General features: G+C 42.6%; 1 protein-coding gene across 2 annotated transcripts in view; it reads right to left on the bottom strand.

The window, feature by feature from the left end:
* The window catches only part of tpst1 (tyrosylprotein sulfotransferase 1), a 97,586-nt gene that overhangs the window by 28,614 nt on the left and 49,929 nt on the right, over nucleotides 1-19,043 (bottom strand). For both annotated transcript variants that reach the window (XM_083913605.1, XM_083913606.1), the window contains exon 3: nucleotides 7,117-7,315. In XM_083913605.1, coding sequence (XP_083769731.1) covers nucleotides 7,117-7,315 — 199 coding nt within the window. The remainder of the gene's footprint in view (nucleotides 1-7,116; nucleotides 7,316-19,043) is intronic.

Here is a 19,043-nt window from a genome sequence, read left to right as displayed (position 1 = left end):
TCAGTGATTGCTGAGAGGCTTCCAAAATCCCCCAGACGACTCAAAACTGATCGTTTTGCGTCCACCCAATCTGCTGATCCGCTCTGCAACAAATCCACCACAGAGGGAAGCCAAACACTATTCATCTGCACACACTGCCATGACGGAGCTGGCTTAAAATGGCCACAGTTTCCCTTTAATAGCAGTCTGAAAATGGAAAGCAAGGTCAACGGCCTATTGCATCTTCTTAATATAGACACATCATTGACTAGTGTATGACACGTATATTGTTCAAATAGCTATGAATGTATGTGGACACCTTAACCTTGCTTAAACCCAAGTTGTTTCACAACTATGAGTATTAACTTGTTGCTATAACAGCCTTCGCTCCTCTGTTTTTTCAAGTGCCGGTCGTTCCACCACTTTTGTCCAGGCTGAAATATCCGAGTTCACTTTACCACAAAGTTCAGGTTGTTTGATTAGTGTGAACATTGTACCGTACCTGTGTACCACTTGAACAGTTCACATGTACCGAGTTAAAATTTGCACCAGGTGTGAAAACCAACTGTACTAAAACACGGATATGAACTGATATTTAAATCAACTACAACTGGTTATGAAAGATTCAATTTAATACTGTATGAACTCCATAAAATGGGACCAGAAATCAAATGAGTGAGCCTGCAAAGACAGACCCAGGTCCAGCTTCACTCCTTCCTCCAGCCAGCAGCAGCGCTTCGCCCCCATGCTCAACTGATCCCAACCCACTTTGGGTCCCTTTTCTACACTGTAGTGACAAAATAAAAAAATTGGGCATGGTACGAATCAGTCATACCTAATATGGAAACGTCCTAAATCTCAGGATCATCCTTCTGAGAAATTGTCTTTAAACAAGTCAAGTCAAGTCAAACTTATTCATATAACACATTTCATACGACAAGCGTGAACTCAATGTGCTTCAAGAAATTAAAACAAAGATACATTGTATAACATAAAATAGCATATAGGATAAAAATAATTAAACAAACATTAAACATAAACATTAAAACAAAACATTAAGGACATTATACAATCATACAAGAATGTATTATCATCATTTAAAAAGGAGATAGTAATAATAATGATAATAAAAATTCTTAAAGCAAACAAACAGGACAGAAATATAACACATTCTTTAAACATAATTAAAAGCTTGCGAAAAAAGATGCGTTTTTAGTTTACTTTTAAAAGAAGACACTGTTGTAGCAGACCGTAGTTCATGTGGAAGAGAATTCCAGAGAGTAGGACCATAGTGGCTGAAAGCTTCATGAACTGATTTGGAGTTATTCTGGGTATAGTTAGGAGCTCTTTAACTGATGATCTAAGGGATCTCACTAGTGTATTTAGTGATTATGTCAACAATGTAAGAAGGAGCCAAGCCATTACAACATTTAAAAACAATAAGAATGTATTTTTAAATAAATTCTTTGTTTAACTGCCAATGAAGAGATGATAAAATAGGAGTGATGTGCTCAAACCTCTTTGTTTTTGTTAGGACTCTGGCTGCACCATTTTGACTACACTGGAGTTTATGTATAGTCTGCTTATTCAGTCCAGCAAAAACAGCATTGCAGTAGTCCAGTCTACTGGAAATAAAAGCATGAACCAGCTTTTCAGAGTCTGACTGAGACAGGAAACATCTAACTTTTGATATGTTTCTAAGATGATGAAAAGCAGTCTTAGAAACATTAGAGATATGCCTTTGGAAGGTAAGATCAGCATCTAAAATCACACCCAAGTTATTGACATGCTCACAAGGTTTTACAGACAGGGGAGTTAACAAGGATTGAATATTTTGCCTCAGAGCCTCAGGACCTACCAAAAGAATCTCTGTTTTGTCCTCATTAAGTTGTAAAAAATGTTTTACCATCCAGCATCTGATGTCTGTGATGCAATGGATGAGATAATTTATTGGGCATAGATTATCGATAGAAACAGAAATGTATAACTGTGTGTCATCGGCATATGACTGAATATTGTGTTGCTGTATGATGGACCCAAGTGGTAGCATGTACAAGTTGAACAACAGAGGACCGAGAATCGACCCCTGGGGGATTCCATATGAAATGCCAACCTTATCAGATTCATAATTACCAATGGACACAGAGAAAGATCTTCCAGTAAGATATGATGAAAACCAGTGAAGAACTGTGCCTTTAAGGCCTAGACAGTGTTCAAGGCGCTGAAGAAGAATTTTATGATCGACAGTATCAAAAGCTTCATGATTGTCTGTATTAATTTTAAGATCATTAACAACTCTTAGCAGGGCAGTTTCGGTACCATGGTTAACTCTAAAACCGGACTGGTAAACATCAACCAAATTGTGGTTTGACAGATACCTATATAATTGTCGGTGCACAACCTTTTCAAGAATTCAAGAATAAAGTGAAAACCAAATCTGTGTTTATGGGGAAAAAATAAGTCTGGACAAAAGCATCAGCTTCATGGATGCCATGTAATGTACAGTAGTAACTGCAATATTAGCTTTCTGCTATCTGTGATATATTCGTAGTCTCTGAACCTTAACTGAGATAACCCTCATGACATCACTATGCCATCATCAGCTTAGCCACACAAGACATTTTCACAGAGTGAGTATTACTCCTGATGACAGGCAATGCACATAGACTGACATGTTAAATGGATGGATTGCCTCTTGGAAGGGGAACAATGCCTAAATTAAGACTTCCAATATGTTTAATCCATGATCTGGGGAAGTTCAATCAATATTTATGAACATGAGTTAGTCTCTCTAAAAGCCACAAACTCAAAAGTGAGACTCAAACTTGGGATGTCAACAAGTATAAAGTGTGGAGCTGCTCCATAGACAATGAACTGGAGACTGATTTTGTTTGTTTTCTTTTTTTCTATTCTGTGTTAGTATTACTAATATTGGTATTATACTCAGAACATCTTTGCAAATCCATTGTCTAAGGAGAAACTCCACACTCTATACTTGATGATATCACATATTTGCACTCACGCCCATAAAGAATAGATCCCCCTGCAAGCGGGATGGGGTGGTGGTGTGTAGGGGGGTTGTCCGTCCAAAAGGGCCATGCCCCAATCTGTCTTATACAGTCTTTGCCTCGTGTCTGTGCTTTGAAGAGTTGTGACTTTAAAACGTTGTGATGACCGTGTACCGCGGCCGCAGCCATGGCCCTATTGTTTCCAGTAGGGATCAGCTCTTGACACTCGGCAATACAGCAGTGCTGCCCCACGAGAGACCCAATCTTCCCTGTGAACTAAGGAGGAGGAGAGAGGGGAGCCGTGCTGGGGCTTTGTGCCGCGAGGAGGAGGAGATACAGACTCATCCTACAGTCTATCATCATGGGGAATGTGAGATCTCTCCCCAATAAGATGGATGAGTTAGCGGCGTTAACCCGGCACCAGAGGGAATACTGGGAGGCCAGCATCATGTTGTTCACAGAAACATGGCTGACTACGCCGTCCAAAGACATGGCCGCTGTGCTGGACAGCTTCAAGCTGCTGCGGCCGGACAGGACGAGGGAGCGCTGTAAGGCCGCACTCACACTGTCTGCCCGTACCGTGCCCCGGGCTTTAGGGTACTTGTCCCCCCCTCCCTCTCCCCCCGCTGGCCAGCCCAATTGTGCTCACACTGGCCCTCATTTATCAAACGAACGTAAGGCAGAAAAACGTGCGTACGACCATTTCCAAGCAAACTTCGGCATTTATCAATTTGGACGTGAGCGGGAGCTACGATCAAATCTCACATCAGGTCTGAGATCGTGTACGCAAATTTGAGCGTGTGGATTTGCGGTGCAGCACAGCAAAATCTGGCTGAAAATAATTAACAAACCTCAGCTGTCATTATGCATAAGCAGTCACATATTAAGAACAGATCAAAATGGATTCTTAAAACAAATAAAAAAAAAAAAAAAAATTGTGGTTGGAGTAATTGATTGTACTCATGTGCGTCTGAAGGCACCATCCATGAATGATTACGCGTTCATCAATTGCAAAAACTACCGCTCGATAAATGTACAGGTGATTTGTGATGCCAAGCTATCGCTTTTAAATGTCGTGGCCAGGTGACCAGGTGGGACACACGATTCTTTATATTTCAAAACAGCTCGGCTCCAGCCCCCCGCGACCCTGACAGGGACAAGCGGTTGAAGATGAATGAATGAATGTGTTGGCGCGGGGCTGCAGGAAACGGACTGCAGAGCCAAAGTCATCTCCTTGGTAAGTGGCTAGCCTTGATAAATTGCATTAAATCAAACAAGGTATCAGATGATTAACATTTTGGTATGGTTCTTCTTAGTGACAAAGGTTATCCCCTAAAGGAATACCTAATAACCCCGCTGGCAAACCACGCTACAGAGCAGGAGCGCAGGTTCAGCAGTGCGCACACATGCACACGGGTCACAGTGGAGCGCTGCTTCGGGTTGACTGCCTCCGTTATTCTTTTCCATACAGCGTTTTTATGGGCTCCTTTTATTCCACTCTTAAGACTGCCAAAAAGCACATCTTTATTTTGCTCCATCTCGGATGTCAAGATGCCGATCTGTGTGTCGGAAAAGTTTCTTTTCGTACAAGTGTTTCTGCTCTCCATGTTTGACCTCAGTGGACGAGGCCTCCGAACCAGTAATATTTAAGGGCGTAACATGTTAATGACGATCGAATTCAGCCGCCACATTTATCAGGGCCCGCTCATTCGTACGCTGAGATTGGTCGGATACGAATGTTTCATAAATCACACGTGTGTCCTGTCGTACGACCAATTCTGCACTCAGATCTGCGCCCGTTTTCACGCAAGATTGATAAATGAGGGCCACTGCCTGGGCCTTACGCAAATGCTTCTTGCCTGTCAATACATCGTCACGCCGTAACACGTCACACGCATTGATTGACATCATCGCGATGCGTCGCTTTGTTTACAAAGCTTTCCATAGACCTCTGAGTTTTTGTGCGTCTTGTCCAACTGTTTTTAAATATTTTCACCCGACCAAATCTGCAGTAAACACTCCACCTCAGCATCACACCAACGTGAACCTTTCGCCACATTGCTGTTGTTGTTAAATGTCCGCTTTTTTTTTTTTCTATGTCCGAACAGGCGCACATAAAATGACGTCAGGGCCTTAGGCCTCGTGCTCGTACACGTGCACACGCTCATGCTCGTACATGTGCAAACACGCTTTACAAAAAGTGTGGAGAGGCCTTAAAACCATCTCTTACTACAAGGAACCAAACTCCCAGGCTGTGGGGGACCAAAAGTTGCCAAATGATATGAACTCAATCTTCAACAGATTTGATCAGTCATCTGCCCCTCCCCAGGCCCAGTCCTCCATGCTGCAGCCCCCCTCGCTTTCACCCCCCCCCCCCATCTCCACCTCCCTCTCTACAGCAATCAGCACGCAGCCGCCCCCCACTGCTCAACCCATCAACCCATCAACCCAACCCCCGCACCCACACCCTACAGCACACAGCCTCCCTGCTCCAACCTGTCCCTCGCTACAACCCAGGTGAGAAACCAGCTCCTGAGGATCAAGGCGAGGAAGGCAACGGGTCCAGGCGGCATCAACTTCCAGCTGCTGGGGTCCTGCGCAGACCAGCTATGTGGAGGTCCCCCAGTTCTGCAGCGCACATCTTCAGTAGTCTCGGACACTCTTTGTGTGATCAGTTAGTGTCTTATCTGTCACTCTGTGGCCAATTAGCCACTTAGGGCGCACTCACACTGTCCGTCCGTGCCGTGCCCCGTGCTTTAGGGTACTTTTTTTCTATGTCCGAACAGGCGCACATAAAATGACGTCAGAGCCGCCGTAGGCCTGGTGCTCATGCTCATACATGTGTAAACGCGCTTACAAAGCCCACCTCTCCTAAACGCTCCGTGGCCGCCAATCTGGCCGCAGTTAGGCGCGGTGCGATTGCACTCACACTGGTCAAACGAGAAAACTTTTCACCTTAACAAGAAATATCGTCATTCACATTTTAATATCGCAAGATCTCGGGGGACGATATCTCATCACACCCCTAAAATCAAGTGTATTTCTTTTATAGTGAATGGTCTAAAATTCTAAATAATAAATCATTTTGATGAGAGTTTGATGAGAAGGTTGATATAACTCTCATATCTCACCACTAAATATTAAGCTACAGCCAGCAGCAGGTTGGGTTAAATTAGCTTAGCTTAGCATAAAAAATAGAAACAGGGAAACAGCTAGCTGGACTGTGTTAAGAGGAAACAATACCTGCACCACATTTTCTAATGAACACATCAAAAGTTGTTTTAGTAATCCATATAAAAACTAAAGTGCTCAACTATTTTTTGGCCAGACCTTTGTCTTTGTGCTAAGCTAAGCTAACCAACTGCTGGCGTTAGCTTATAATTACCATGCAAACAGGAGAGTGCTATTAGTCTTCCCATCTAACTCAGTGTGAAAAAAAATAAGCACATTTTACAAAACTGTGACTTCCATAAGTTCAAATAATAAAAGATTATTGTAGTTAATAGATCCAAAGAGTAACTTTAAGACTGACTGAGTGAATAATCACTTTATTTTGTGGTACTGTAACTTACTGCTGCTACACTTACTGTGCTTTACTGTTAACCTAGTTCTGTAGGAAATGCTGCTACATTTCACTGGTTTACTGTAACGTATCTCAGTAAAATGCTGCTACACTGTACTTTACTGTAACTTACTGTAACTTACTTCAGTAAGAAATGCTGCTACACTTCACTGTGCCATACTGTCACTTAGTTCTGTAGGAAATGCTGCTACATTTTTAACACTGTTATCACTTATCACTCCTTCTCACTTATTTAGTTGTACTTATTTTATTTCAATCTGCTGCTAAACTGCACAGTGCGTGTTGTTGTATATTGTATATACCTACGCTTAACCACAATGTCTGTTGCACTCTGTCACACTTAGTGAATTGTTTGATTTATTTTACGTTAGCTTTATTTTGATTTGATTATGTTAGCTTATTGTTACTCTGATCCTTTCCCATCTTTGTATTGAAACTGTTGCACAATAATTTCCCTCGGGATAAATAAAGCTTCTTGAATCTTGAATCTTGAATCTACAATCATGAACAAAGAGAGGAAAATCTTTCACTCTGGGCAGTACTCACCCTTCTGGTGTTGTCCAGGACTTTGGGGTCAGGCCGACCATAGTTGGGAGGGTTGGCATGGGGGTCATAGCCCAGTCTGGACAGCATGGGGGCGATCACAGCCATGTCCCTCACAACATCAGCTGGGATCTTCCCCACCCACTTGGACAAGGCCTCCACATTGACAGGCTTGATGACCTGGTCTGTGGACCTCTCGACCCTGGCAAGACACAGAAAACATTGATTTCAGCTCTGATCTGAAATAGTACTTCACTTGATCAATTACATGTTGAAGCATATGTTTGCAATGCCAAAATGATAAGAAATACACATAAAACTGTCAAGACCTGGTTCTGTCAGTACCCTCCTCTCTTCCTTTTTGTTTGAGTTTGTCTCCCTCTGTCTGTCTATCCCTGCTTTTGTATGTGTGTTCATGTTTGTCTAGGTGCGGTAGGCATTCCCCCCAAGCTGCAGCCTGTTACGGTGATCACCTGTGCCACTACAAATACCTTGAGCTGACAGGCATGCAGCGCTGGACCGTTGTAGACCCTTTACTGGTAAAACTATTCCCCCCAGATTGGCATCCCTTTTCTCGTTGTGGTTATCACGCTCCCCGTCGTAAGTTTACTAATCATGCTTGTTTTCTGTTTCTCCGTAGTTTCCCGTCCATCTCCCTGATCTTCCGTCGTCTCCTCCTTCCTGTTTTTCCCGTGATCGTCTTGTTAGTTATATTATCTGTTTTCTCTGTAGTGTTTTGTGTTCGTCTGTTAATATTATTAAACGTTTTGTTTGTACTTTTACTTTGTGTCCGTGTCTGCATTGGGTCCACCATTTTTGCGTGTTATCTCTGAACCGTTCATGACAAAAACTATTAAAAATAAGCAGATCTACGATTAGATTTTCAACCCAAGACTGCACAGATGAAACCACAGCTGAGAAAATCAACTGTGTGTTGGTGTGTGTTCAGTGACTTTTTCTGAAACAGCACTTTGATATTACAATGCATAAAACTACTGTAGATTTGATATTGAACACAAATACAGTAGCTATGCCACGTCTCATATGTATACGCAACTCACCAATACCGATCCTCCTGTTAATCTGTTCATATTTATGATCCTAGTATAGTTTTGATATGCACTGTAGGAGCCACATTTAAGTTTATTTACCATCATGATATTTGCTGAATCTCTATTTTGTTTGTAAGACAAAATGTCAGTGTGCACCCTCTAAAGGTGTGCTCTATAAGTTGATGGGCATGGGGCATGGGGGAGAGAAAGTGGGCTACGGCAGATCCGTCTTTGATCTCGGCCTTAGCCACGGCCTGTGAACAGTTTATGAAGGACATTGAAACAATTGCCTTTACTTTCATATTATATTTGTTTTACAATAGATTTCTAAGCTACAGGTAACCAAGAACTCTCTCTGGATATCTGTCTTGATAAGACTGAGTTGGACAAACTGCACCCTCTTTCCCATGGTGGTAAAATTAATGGAACATAGATGTTATAAATTACAAAATAGCAATAAAGTGCATCTAGTGGCAAAACTTGTCTTTAGTTTGGTAATTCCTATATTAGCACTCTTTACTACTTTTACCTCAGTTCTATCTTATCTTGTGTTATTTTATCTTAATTTAGGGGATTTATCAGCAATTAGCAAAATGCACTTTTAAAGTTATTGCAGGCATATGTAAACTGGTATAACAGACCCATCCCATGCTTTTGAAATGACTGGAATTAACATTAACCAACTCAATGCACACACAGTGTCCTTTGAACTGTGTATTTAGAACCAAGTGAAAATGTTAACCAACATGTAACAACATTGAGTGATCACACCTTAGTGGATGACATTAGCATTTGTAATCAGTGATGTGAATGGACTTGTCCATATATACCGCCTTTCTAGTCTTCTGACTACTCAAGGCGCTTTCACACTACTTGCTACATTCACCCATTCACACTGACATTCACACAGATGACGGTGGACATCTTCATACCATCTACTCTAACCATTCACACCATGTGCAGCACGGAGAGCTGAATTCAGTGTTCAGTGTCTTGCCCAAGGACACTTCGACATGTGGACATGGGGATCGAACCGCCGATCTCTTAAAGCGGAGGACAACTCACTCTGCCTCTGAGCCACAGCCGCCCGTATTCATAGCATTGTTAGCTCAGCTTGTCCCCAAAGGACCCAATTTACAGCAGACCAGTCAATCTCTCAGTTCTATTCACTGCCATCTAATTGGCTGTAATTTGATCACAAGACAATATTAAAGATGGTTTCCTGGACTCCCTCTCTCGGCAGCCCCCTGTTAAATATGCTGAATAAATGACCTGTCACTCTGTCAGTTCAATCATCTGCTAACATGCATAACATTTCATATGATTTACCACCCATGCTTATGGTCTTAAAGATATGGACTAACTTAGTTTCCTGGCGCTCAGTTGTTTGTTTAATCCCTGTCAAATGAGAAATATTTTAACTGTGGAAGGTCATTAAGTCTAAAGAAAAAGTTGCAGCGTAAAAGTAACATATGGAGTACTTCACAGTGGCATTAGCATTTAAAAACTGTTTCCTGGGGAAAAAAATAACCCCAATTACTAGTTTTGAAATGCAGGCTTCTTGATTGTGACATTAGGTGTCCGTTTGTTATTCTTCCTTTCCCTCCATCAGCCACGGTTGTTGGAACATTTTCAAAAGGTATCCCCCAATATGTCATACCAAGGTAAATTATCAATTGTCTGAAATTAAATTTTCAAGGAGCGAGGGGATTGGAGCTGCTGGACTGCATCTTTTGTATTCTGGGTTGAAAAAAAGTTTACCCTCACTAACGAGCAGGAGTGATCTGATGTCTGATCTCGGCTGCAGGACATGAGGCAAAAATGTGATATGCAACTATGTTTAATATTGTGATAATATTATTACTTGCTATAGATAAAACCGCCTGTTTCCAGTCTACATTCAGTCTAAGCTAAGCTAACCGACTTCTGGCTGTATTAGGACGTGCTGGGCAGGAGGAGGTGCGGACGTGTTACGGTGTAATACGTCATTTCCGGTGCTTGTATGTTGGTCACTCGTTGTTTCACTGTTTTGCTGCTCTCACTAAGTTCAGCTGTTTTTGCTATGATATTCACCACAGCGACTTACTACAGCTTAACATTTAAACATCCACTAGTTCTACTCAAGCACTTACAGCTCTCCTTCTTTAGCCACTTTCTTGCTAATTCCATAGTGTTAAACATTACATGCTGTCAGCCACTTTAGCTTAGCAGTTAGCTTCATGGCTGGTGAAGGCTTCCCCTGCTCTCTCTCCTGCTCTCTCTCTTGCTCAGAGTGTCTTATGTTTAGCTACTCCTCTGCCTCCTTTAGTGATAATGGTAAATGTAATAAGTGTAGTGTATTTGTAGCACTGGAGGGGAGGCTCAGTGAGTTAGAGGCACAGCTCCGCACCATGGAAGCTCAGTCTTGTGCTACAGTAGCTAGCCGGCCACCTATAACTTTAGCCGCTGCGAAGCCACATAGTGTAGCGTTAGATTCTGCTAGCCCTCCCCTGGCAATCCCTGAGCAGCAAGGGTGCTCCTGGGTGACTGTGAGTGGAAAGCCTAGCTCTAAATCGAAGCCCATGGTTATCCATGCGCCCGTTCACGTTTTAAATAAGTTTTCTCCACTCAGTGACACACCTGCTGAGGCAACAACACTGGTTGTTGGCAGCTCCATTCTAAGAAACGTGAACTTAGCGACACCAGGGACCATAGTAAAATGCGTCCCAGGGGCCAGAGCGGGCGACATTGAGTCCTATTTGAAAGTGCTGGCTAAGGATAAACGTAAATATGGTAAGATTGTTATTCATGTCCGTGGTAATGACACTCGATTACGTCAATCGGAGGTCACTAAAATTAATGTGGTGTCTCTGTGTGCATATGCAAAAACTATGTCGGACTCCGTAATTTACTCTAGTCCCATGCCCAACTTGACTTTCGATGAGATGTATAGCCGCATGTCATCATTCTGTCGCTGGCTGTCTGGATGGTGCCCGGTAAATAATATGGGCTTCGTAGATAATTGGCAGTCTTTCTGGGGAAAACCTGGTCTTATTAGGAGAGGTGGTATTCATCCTACTTTTTATTTCAACTCAATTCAATTTTATTTATAGTGCCAACTCATAACAAAAGTTATCTCAGGACACTTTACAGAGTAGGTATAGACCACACTCTATGACTTATTTAAGATTAACATAGACCCAACAATTCCCCCGTGGAGTACGGTGGCAACGAAAACCTTCCCTATAACAGGCAGGAACGTCAGACAGACCGAGCTCTGTGGAGGACGGCCATCTGTCTTGACCGGTTGGGGAGGAAGAAAGGAGAGAGAAAGATAGAAAGACAAAGACAGACAAAAGACAGAGGCACATACACTTCCAGAGATGCAAGCAACCAAAGAGTATCAGTAACTGTAACAATATCTATAGTAATGTGAATATGATTCATATGTTATGGCAGTTAATACAGCAGAATAGTAGGAACAAGCACATCTAAAGTGATAGAATATGAAAATGATAATTATAACAAACATGATCAATGATGAGTAGCGGCAAAAGCGGCTACGATACAGCGAGACATACCACTGATGGTGTTTTTATGGCTACAAATTTTAAAATTTATAAGACAAGGACAGTATATATGACTAATAGTTATAGAAGAAGCAGGAAGCGTCATGCACGACAACAGCAGCAGGCACCACCACGATCAGCAGAGACCTGCGAGACGACAAAGCACAAACGACTCTGGGGAAGAAGTTGAATTAGTAACATGCATTGATGAATGACACAGACAGAGAGGAGAGAAGGTCAGAGTTTTGGAAAAAGTATTATCCCCCAACAGACTAGGCTTATAGCAGCATCATTAAGCAGAACAAACTCAGCTTTAAAGATAACAACATAGCTGAGGGCTCATAAGCCCTAGCTGTAAGCATTATCAAAGAGGAAATTTTAAGTTTACTCTTAAATATGGGGACAGTGTCTGCCTCCCGAATAACACTTGGGAGTTGGTTCCACAAGAGAGGAGCTTGGAAGCTGAAGGCTCTGCCTCCCATTCTATTTTTGGAGACTCTAGGAACGACAAGTAGCCCTGCATTCTCAGAGCGCAGCGATCTAGTCGGGTAATACGGTACTATGAGCTCTTTAAGATACGATGGAGCCTGACCAATAAGAGCTTTACAGGTAAGGAGAAAGATTTAAAATTCTATTCTTGATTTTACAGGTAGCCAGTGCAAAGAGGAGAAATATGTTCTCTTCGGTTTGTTTTAGTTAGTACAAGAGCTGCATCATTTTGAACCAGCTGGAGACTTTTAACAGACTTATTGGAGCAGCCTGATAATAAGGAGTTGCAGTAGTCCAGCCTAGAAGTAACAAATGCATGAACTAGTTTTTCTGCATCTTTCTGAGACACAATGTTCCTAATTTTCGCAATATTACGCAGGTGAAAATATGCAGTCCTTGTTGTTAATTTTATGTGAGAATAGAAGGACATATCCTGGTCAAAAATAAAACCCAGATTCCTTACTGTGGGGCTGGAGGACAACACAACATCGTCCAGAGTAACAATATCTTTAGCTATTGAGCTTCGGAGGCCTTTGGGGCCAAGTACGATAACTTCAGTTTAACATCAGAAAATTGCAGGTTATCCAGCTTTTTATTTCCTTAATGCACATTTGAAGTTTATCTAACCTCGGTTTCTTCTGGTTTGATCGACAAATATAATTGTGTATCATCAGCATAAAAATTAAAATTTATGGAGTGCTTCCTTATAATATTTCCTAAGGGAAGCATATATAAGGTGAATAGAATCGGTCCAAGGACAGAACCCTGTGGGACTCTGTGACTGACCTTATTGTGCATGGAGGATTTGTCGTTAACATGTACAAACGATGCGATGGTCAATAGTGTCAAAGGCTGCACTAAGATCTAGTAGAACAAGTACAGAGACAAGTCCTTTGTCTGAAGCTATTAGAAGGTCGTTAGTAATTTTTACCAGTGCTGTCTCAGTGCTATGATTCGCTCTAAATCCTGACTGGAAGTCCTCAAATAACTCATTATTATCTAAAAAGTCACACAGCTGATTGGCGACTAATTTCTCAAGAATCTTAGCGAGAAAAGGAATGTTAGATATAGGTCTATACTTGGCTAGTACCTCAGGATCAAGACTGGGCTTTTTAAGAAGTGGTTTAATTATTTTAAAAGACTGTGGTACATAACCTGATGATAAAGACATGTTAATCATATCTAATACAGGAGGGCTAACTAAAGGTAACACTTCTTTAAGTAACCTAGTTGGAATAGAGTCTAAGAGACAAGTAGAGGGCTTTGATGCGTAAATAGTAGAGGTTAATTTGTTAAGGTCAACTGTAGAAAAGCAGTCCAAGAATATATCAGGTCGTACCGTTGTTTCTAAGGTTCCTGGGTTTGAAGAAAAATTGGTGCCAAGCGAGTTGATTTTGTCTCTAATAGCTATAATTTTATCATTAAAGAAGGTCATGAAGTCGTTACTACTGAGGGTTATAGGAATACATGGCTCAATAGAGCTGTGGCTCTCTGTCAGCCTGGCTACAGTGCTGAAAAGAAATCTAGGATTGTTCTTATTCTCCTCTATTAAAGATAAGTAATAGGCTGCTCTGGCATTACGGAGGACCTTCCTATATTTTTAATTTATCAGACTGCATATTTTCACCTGCGTAATATTGCGAAAATAAGGAACATTGTGTCTCAAAAATGCAGAAAAACTAGTCCATGCATTTGCTACTTCTAGGCTGGACTACTGCAACTCCTTATTATCAGGCTGCTCCAATAAGTCTGTTAAAAGTCTCCAGCTGGCCCAAAATGCTGCAGCTCGTGTACTAACTAAAACAAATCAAAGAGAACATATTTCTCCTGTATTAGCCGCTTTGCACTGGCTACCTGTAAAATCTAGAATAGAATTTTAAATCCTTCTCCTTACCTACAAAGCTCTTATTGGTCAGACTTCCTCAAATCTTAAAGAGCTCATAGTACCGTATTACCCGACTAGATCGCTGCGCTCTGAGAATGCAGGGCTACTTGTCGTTCCTAGTGTCTCCAAAAGTAGAATGGGAGGCAGAGCCTTCAGCTACCAAGCCCCTCTCCTGTGGAACAAACTCCCAAGTGTAATTCGGGAGGCAGACACTGTCCCCATATTTAAGAGTAAACTTAAAACTTTACTTTTTGATAAAGCTTACAGCTAGGGCTTACAATCCCTTAATGTTGGTATTTTTAAAATTAATGATGCTTAATGATGCTGCTATAGGCCTAGTTTGCCGGGGGATAATCCTTTTCCTGATACTCTGAGCTTCTCTCCTCTCTGTTTGTATCATTCATGTCTCATCAATGCATGTTACTAATTCAACTTCTTCCTCGGAGTTGTTTGTGCTCTGTCGTCTCGCAGGTCTCTGCTGATCGTGGTGGTGCCTGCTGCCGTGGTCCTGCTACTACTATTAGTCATATATACTATCACTAGTCTAATAAACTATAAAATTTGTAGCCATAAAAACACCATCAGTGGTATGTCTCGCTGTATCTTAGTTGCTATTGCCACTACTCATCATTGATCATGTTAGCCAGCATAACTATTATCATTGTCATATTCTATCACCTTAGCTGTGCTTGTTTCTACTATTCTGCTATATTAACTGCCATAACATGTAAGTCATATTCACATTACTATAGATATTATTATAGTTACTGTCTTTGGTTGCTTGCATCTCTGGAAGTGTGTCTGTCTCTCTATATTCGTGTCTATCCTTGTCTCTCTCCCTTTTTTCCTCCCTAACCGGTCAAGACCGATGGCCGGCCTCCACAGAGCTGGGTCTGTCCGACGTTCCTGCCTGTTATAGGGAAGGTTTTCGTTGCCACCGTACTCTATGGAGGAATTGTTGGGTCTATGTAAATCATAAATAAGTCATAGAGTGTGGTCTTTACTGTAAAAAATAACCAGGGTTTTCCTTCTTTCTTTGTAAGGGTTTCTATGATGTAAATCCTTGGTTCCTGTATGTTGATTAACACAACAGTCAAGCTGTGACTGAGTGCTGGGGGGATGACGGAGAGGAGTCACATGTTTTGCAAATGGTGACATTTGGTGGTCGTAAAACACTGATAACATCCACTGGGGTCATTAACATAGGTAGTGTGTTTTTGTTACTTTGATGTCCTGTTTGTAAGGTGCTTTGATGTAACTGAATATATGCTGAAGTGACTTGGAGAAAGGCAGAGATTGTTTGAGACCCGGTTGTTGGTTGAGTCTCTCCTGTAATGCATGCAGTTTAGTAAAGACATGATTTGAGAAACACTGAGGACTCCAGAGAATTTCTTTCACAATTAACTCTGTAAAGTGTCCTGAGATAACTTTTGTTATGATTTGGCACTATAAATAAAATTGAATTGAATTATATATTTAAGTAGACTCAATCCTGCCTTTCTGCTGCGTTGAGTGAAGTGCTAAAATACAATAAATTATTATTTCCAATATTATTTTATTGAACTGAAAATAAAATGCATCATTAAACAAATAATGACAGTTAAATTTTTAAGCGCAGTTTTCTACTGATGCTAGGGGTGAACGGTGTAAACCAGTGATTCTTAACCATGGGTTGCATCTGTGAGCCACAAGGGCAATGGGACCGCAATGTAGCTTTCTACCACTTGGGGCAGTAAGGCATCAGCCACTCGCTCCAATAAGCACTGCAGGAGATACAGGAGAAGCCAACTGCAAACTCACCTGAAGACCTGAAGTGATGGAGAAGTTTTTAAAAAATAAAAAATTAACATCAAAGTGTTGGCAACCCCTCCTCAAAGGCTAAAATTTGTGCTCAAGTACAACCTTGACTTTATTAAGTTTGCCTTCCTTAACGGAGGTAGCGAGGCAGAGCTGCAAGCCCAGTGTGTTGATTGTGGACTAACGCTAGCCAACGAAGCACTGAAGCCTTCAAAATTAAGGCGGCACATTGAAACCAGACATTCAAAGCTAGTTGGAAAGCCAGTAGATTTTTTCAAGAGAAAGGAAAATTAAGTACAGATACAGAAAAAATCCATCGTGTCACTGACTGGAAACGCTGAATGTGCTTTGAAAGCCAGCTACCTCGTAGCTAGACGTGTGGCGCAGAGTAAAAAAGCGTTCACTATAGCGGAGCATTTGGTTGTAACTGCCGCTGTGGACATGTGCCGTGAGATGATCGGGGAGGCTGCTGCAAAGAAGCTGATGACCATCCCACTCTCAAACTGTGAGTCACTGTATTGCTGACATGGCCTCAGATATACAGCATCAGCTGGTGGAGAGGGGGAAAAAAGGTCAATTTTTCTCCTTACAGCTAGAGGAGTCCACTGATGTCACGAATGCTGCACTGCTGCTTGTTTTTAGAATAGAATAGAATATAATTACTTTAATGATCCCAGACTGGGAAATTATTTTGTAACAGCAGTAGTGGGTCAGCAAATAAAACACTTTGTACATAACCTACATAGAATCCAATATATACATAGTGAATATATACAGTGCACAGTGTGCTATAAACAATAAACAATAATAATATATACAACAAAACAAAATATGCAAAATATACTATAACAATAATAATATATACAACAAAATTGTAGAGAGACCAGAGTTCTCTGTCAGGCAGAGGTTAGAGAGTTATTATATAAGTGATGGAGTTATTATATAAGTGATGGATTGTGGCAGGAAAGATTTCCTGTATCTATTGCTACGACAGCGAAGCTGAAGCAGCCTTCTGTAGAAGGTGCTCCGCTGTCTGACCAGTTATAGTTGGAGAGGGTGGAAAGGATTATCCATGATGGATAACAGTTTTTTCAGTGTCCTCCTCTCCACCACAGCCTCCAGAGTGTCCTGTTTGCAGCCAAATACAGAGCCAGCCTTCCTGACCAGTTTGTTGAGTCTGTTGGTGTCGCTGGCTCCAATGCCGCTTCCCCAACAAACCACAGCAAAGAAAAGTACCCTGGCCACCACAGACTGATAAAAGATCTCCAACATCTTGCTGCACACGTTGAAAGAACTCAGCTTCCTCAGGAAGTAAAGTCTGCTCATCCCCTTCTTGTAAACAGCTTCAGTGTTAGCTCTCCAATCCAGTCTGTGGTTGATGGTAACTTGTAATCCTCCACTGCCTCCACATCCTTTCCCAGAATGCACAGAGGTTGGAAAGCAGTCTGCCTCTTCTTCCTGAAATCTATCACCATCTCTCTGGTCTTGCTGATGTTCAGCCGCAGGTGATTCTGTCCAGTCCACTTCACAAAGTTGTCTACCAGTGCCCTGTACGCCTTCTCCTGTCCCTCACTTATACACCCAACAACAGCCGAGTCGTCAGAAAACTTTTGCAGGTGACACGACCCGTGTTGTACTGAAAGTCAGTGGTGTATAAGGTGAACAGGAAAGGAGACAGTAAAGTCCCCTCTGGAGCTCCTGTATCGCTAACCACCACATCAGACAGAATACTCCCCATACGGACAAACTGTGGCCTGCCTGTCAGGTAGTCAGTAATCCAGGAGATCATTGTGTTGTCTACTCCCATCACCCACAGCTTCTCCCCCAGTAGCAGTGGCTGAATGGTGTTAAAAGCACTACAGAAATCAAACAATGTGATTCTCACAGTACCTCCTCCACCATCCAGGTGTGAATGGGCTCGTTGTAGCAGGTAGATGACAGCGTCATCAACTCCCAAGTGGGGCATGTAAGCAAATTGCAGAGGGTCTAGCAGGGCTCTCACCTGCGGCCTCAGGTTGGCCAAAACCAGTCTCTCCAGCACCTTCATGACTAAGATGTGAGGGCCACTGGTCGATAGTCATTGAGGTCTGATGGTGTCTACTTCTTTGGAACAAGAACCAGGCAGGAAGTCTTCCAAAGCACTGGTATTCTCTTCTGACCAAGGCTCAGGTTGTAGAGAAGTTGTAGGACAGGAGACAGCTGGCTGGCACATGTCTTCAGGATCCTGGGGCTGATACCGTCGGGGCCTGCAGCCTTATGCTGGTGGAGTCTCTCCAGCTGTCTCCTAACCTGGCCTGCAGTCACAGTCATGCGGGGTAGGCTGCTGCTGTCTTCAGTGGAGGACATGGAGGTGGAGGAGGCAGAGGAGGAGGAGGTAGAGGTGGTGGAGGAGGAGAGGTGCTGCACAGGAGAGCTCACAGCAGGGGATTGAGGGGGAGGGGAGGAAGCATTTGGGGCAGTGAGGGTGTGTGGGGGTCTGGAGGTGTCATGGAGACGACAGAAGGCTGTGAGCTGAACCTATTGAAGAATCTGTAAAGCTCGTTTTCCCTCTCCAGGCTGTCTGATGTCTTCCGCTCACCTTACACCCAGTGATCTGCTTCATACCAGTCCACACATCCCTCACATTGTTCTGCTGGAGTTTGGCCTCCAGCTTCTTCTTGTAGACGTCTTTACAGGTCCTCAACATATCCCTGAGTTCATGCTGCACTCTCCTCAGTTCTTCCCTGTCTCCAGACCTGAACGCCCTCTTCTTCTTGTTCAGAAGGGCTCAGGTCATTGGTGATCCACGGCTTATTATTAGGGAAGCAGCGTACAGTCCGGGTTGGCATGGTGGTGTGTTCACAGAACCTGATGTATTCTGTGATGCAGTCGGTCATGCTGTCCAGATCCTCTCCATGTGGCTCAACAAGTGCATCCCAGTCTGTCGACTCAAAGCAGTCCTGTAGTGCATCAGCAGCCTCCTCAGTCCACCTCCTCACGCTCCTAGTGTGGACAGGCTGCTGCTGAACAAGGGGAATATACTTAGGGGTCAGCAGAACCAGGTTGTGGTCAGATCTTCCAAGAGGGGGGAGGGTTGTGGGACTGTATGCATCCTTAGAATTTGCATACAACAGATCCAGTGTGTTACAGTCTCTGGTGGGGCAGTCAACATACTGGTGA

Source organism: Echiichthys vipera (assembly GCF_963691815.1).
Source record: "Echiichthys vipera genome assembly, chromosome: 5".
Taxonomy (NCBI): Eukaryota; Metazoa; Chordata; class Actinopteri; order Perciformes; family Trachinidae; genus Echiichthys; species Echiichthys vipera.
The sequence above is the reverse complement of the archived record's forward strand: the minus strand, read 5'-3'. Positions and strand labels throughout refer to the sequence as shown.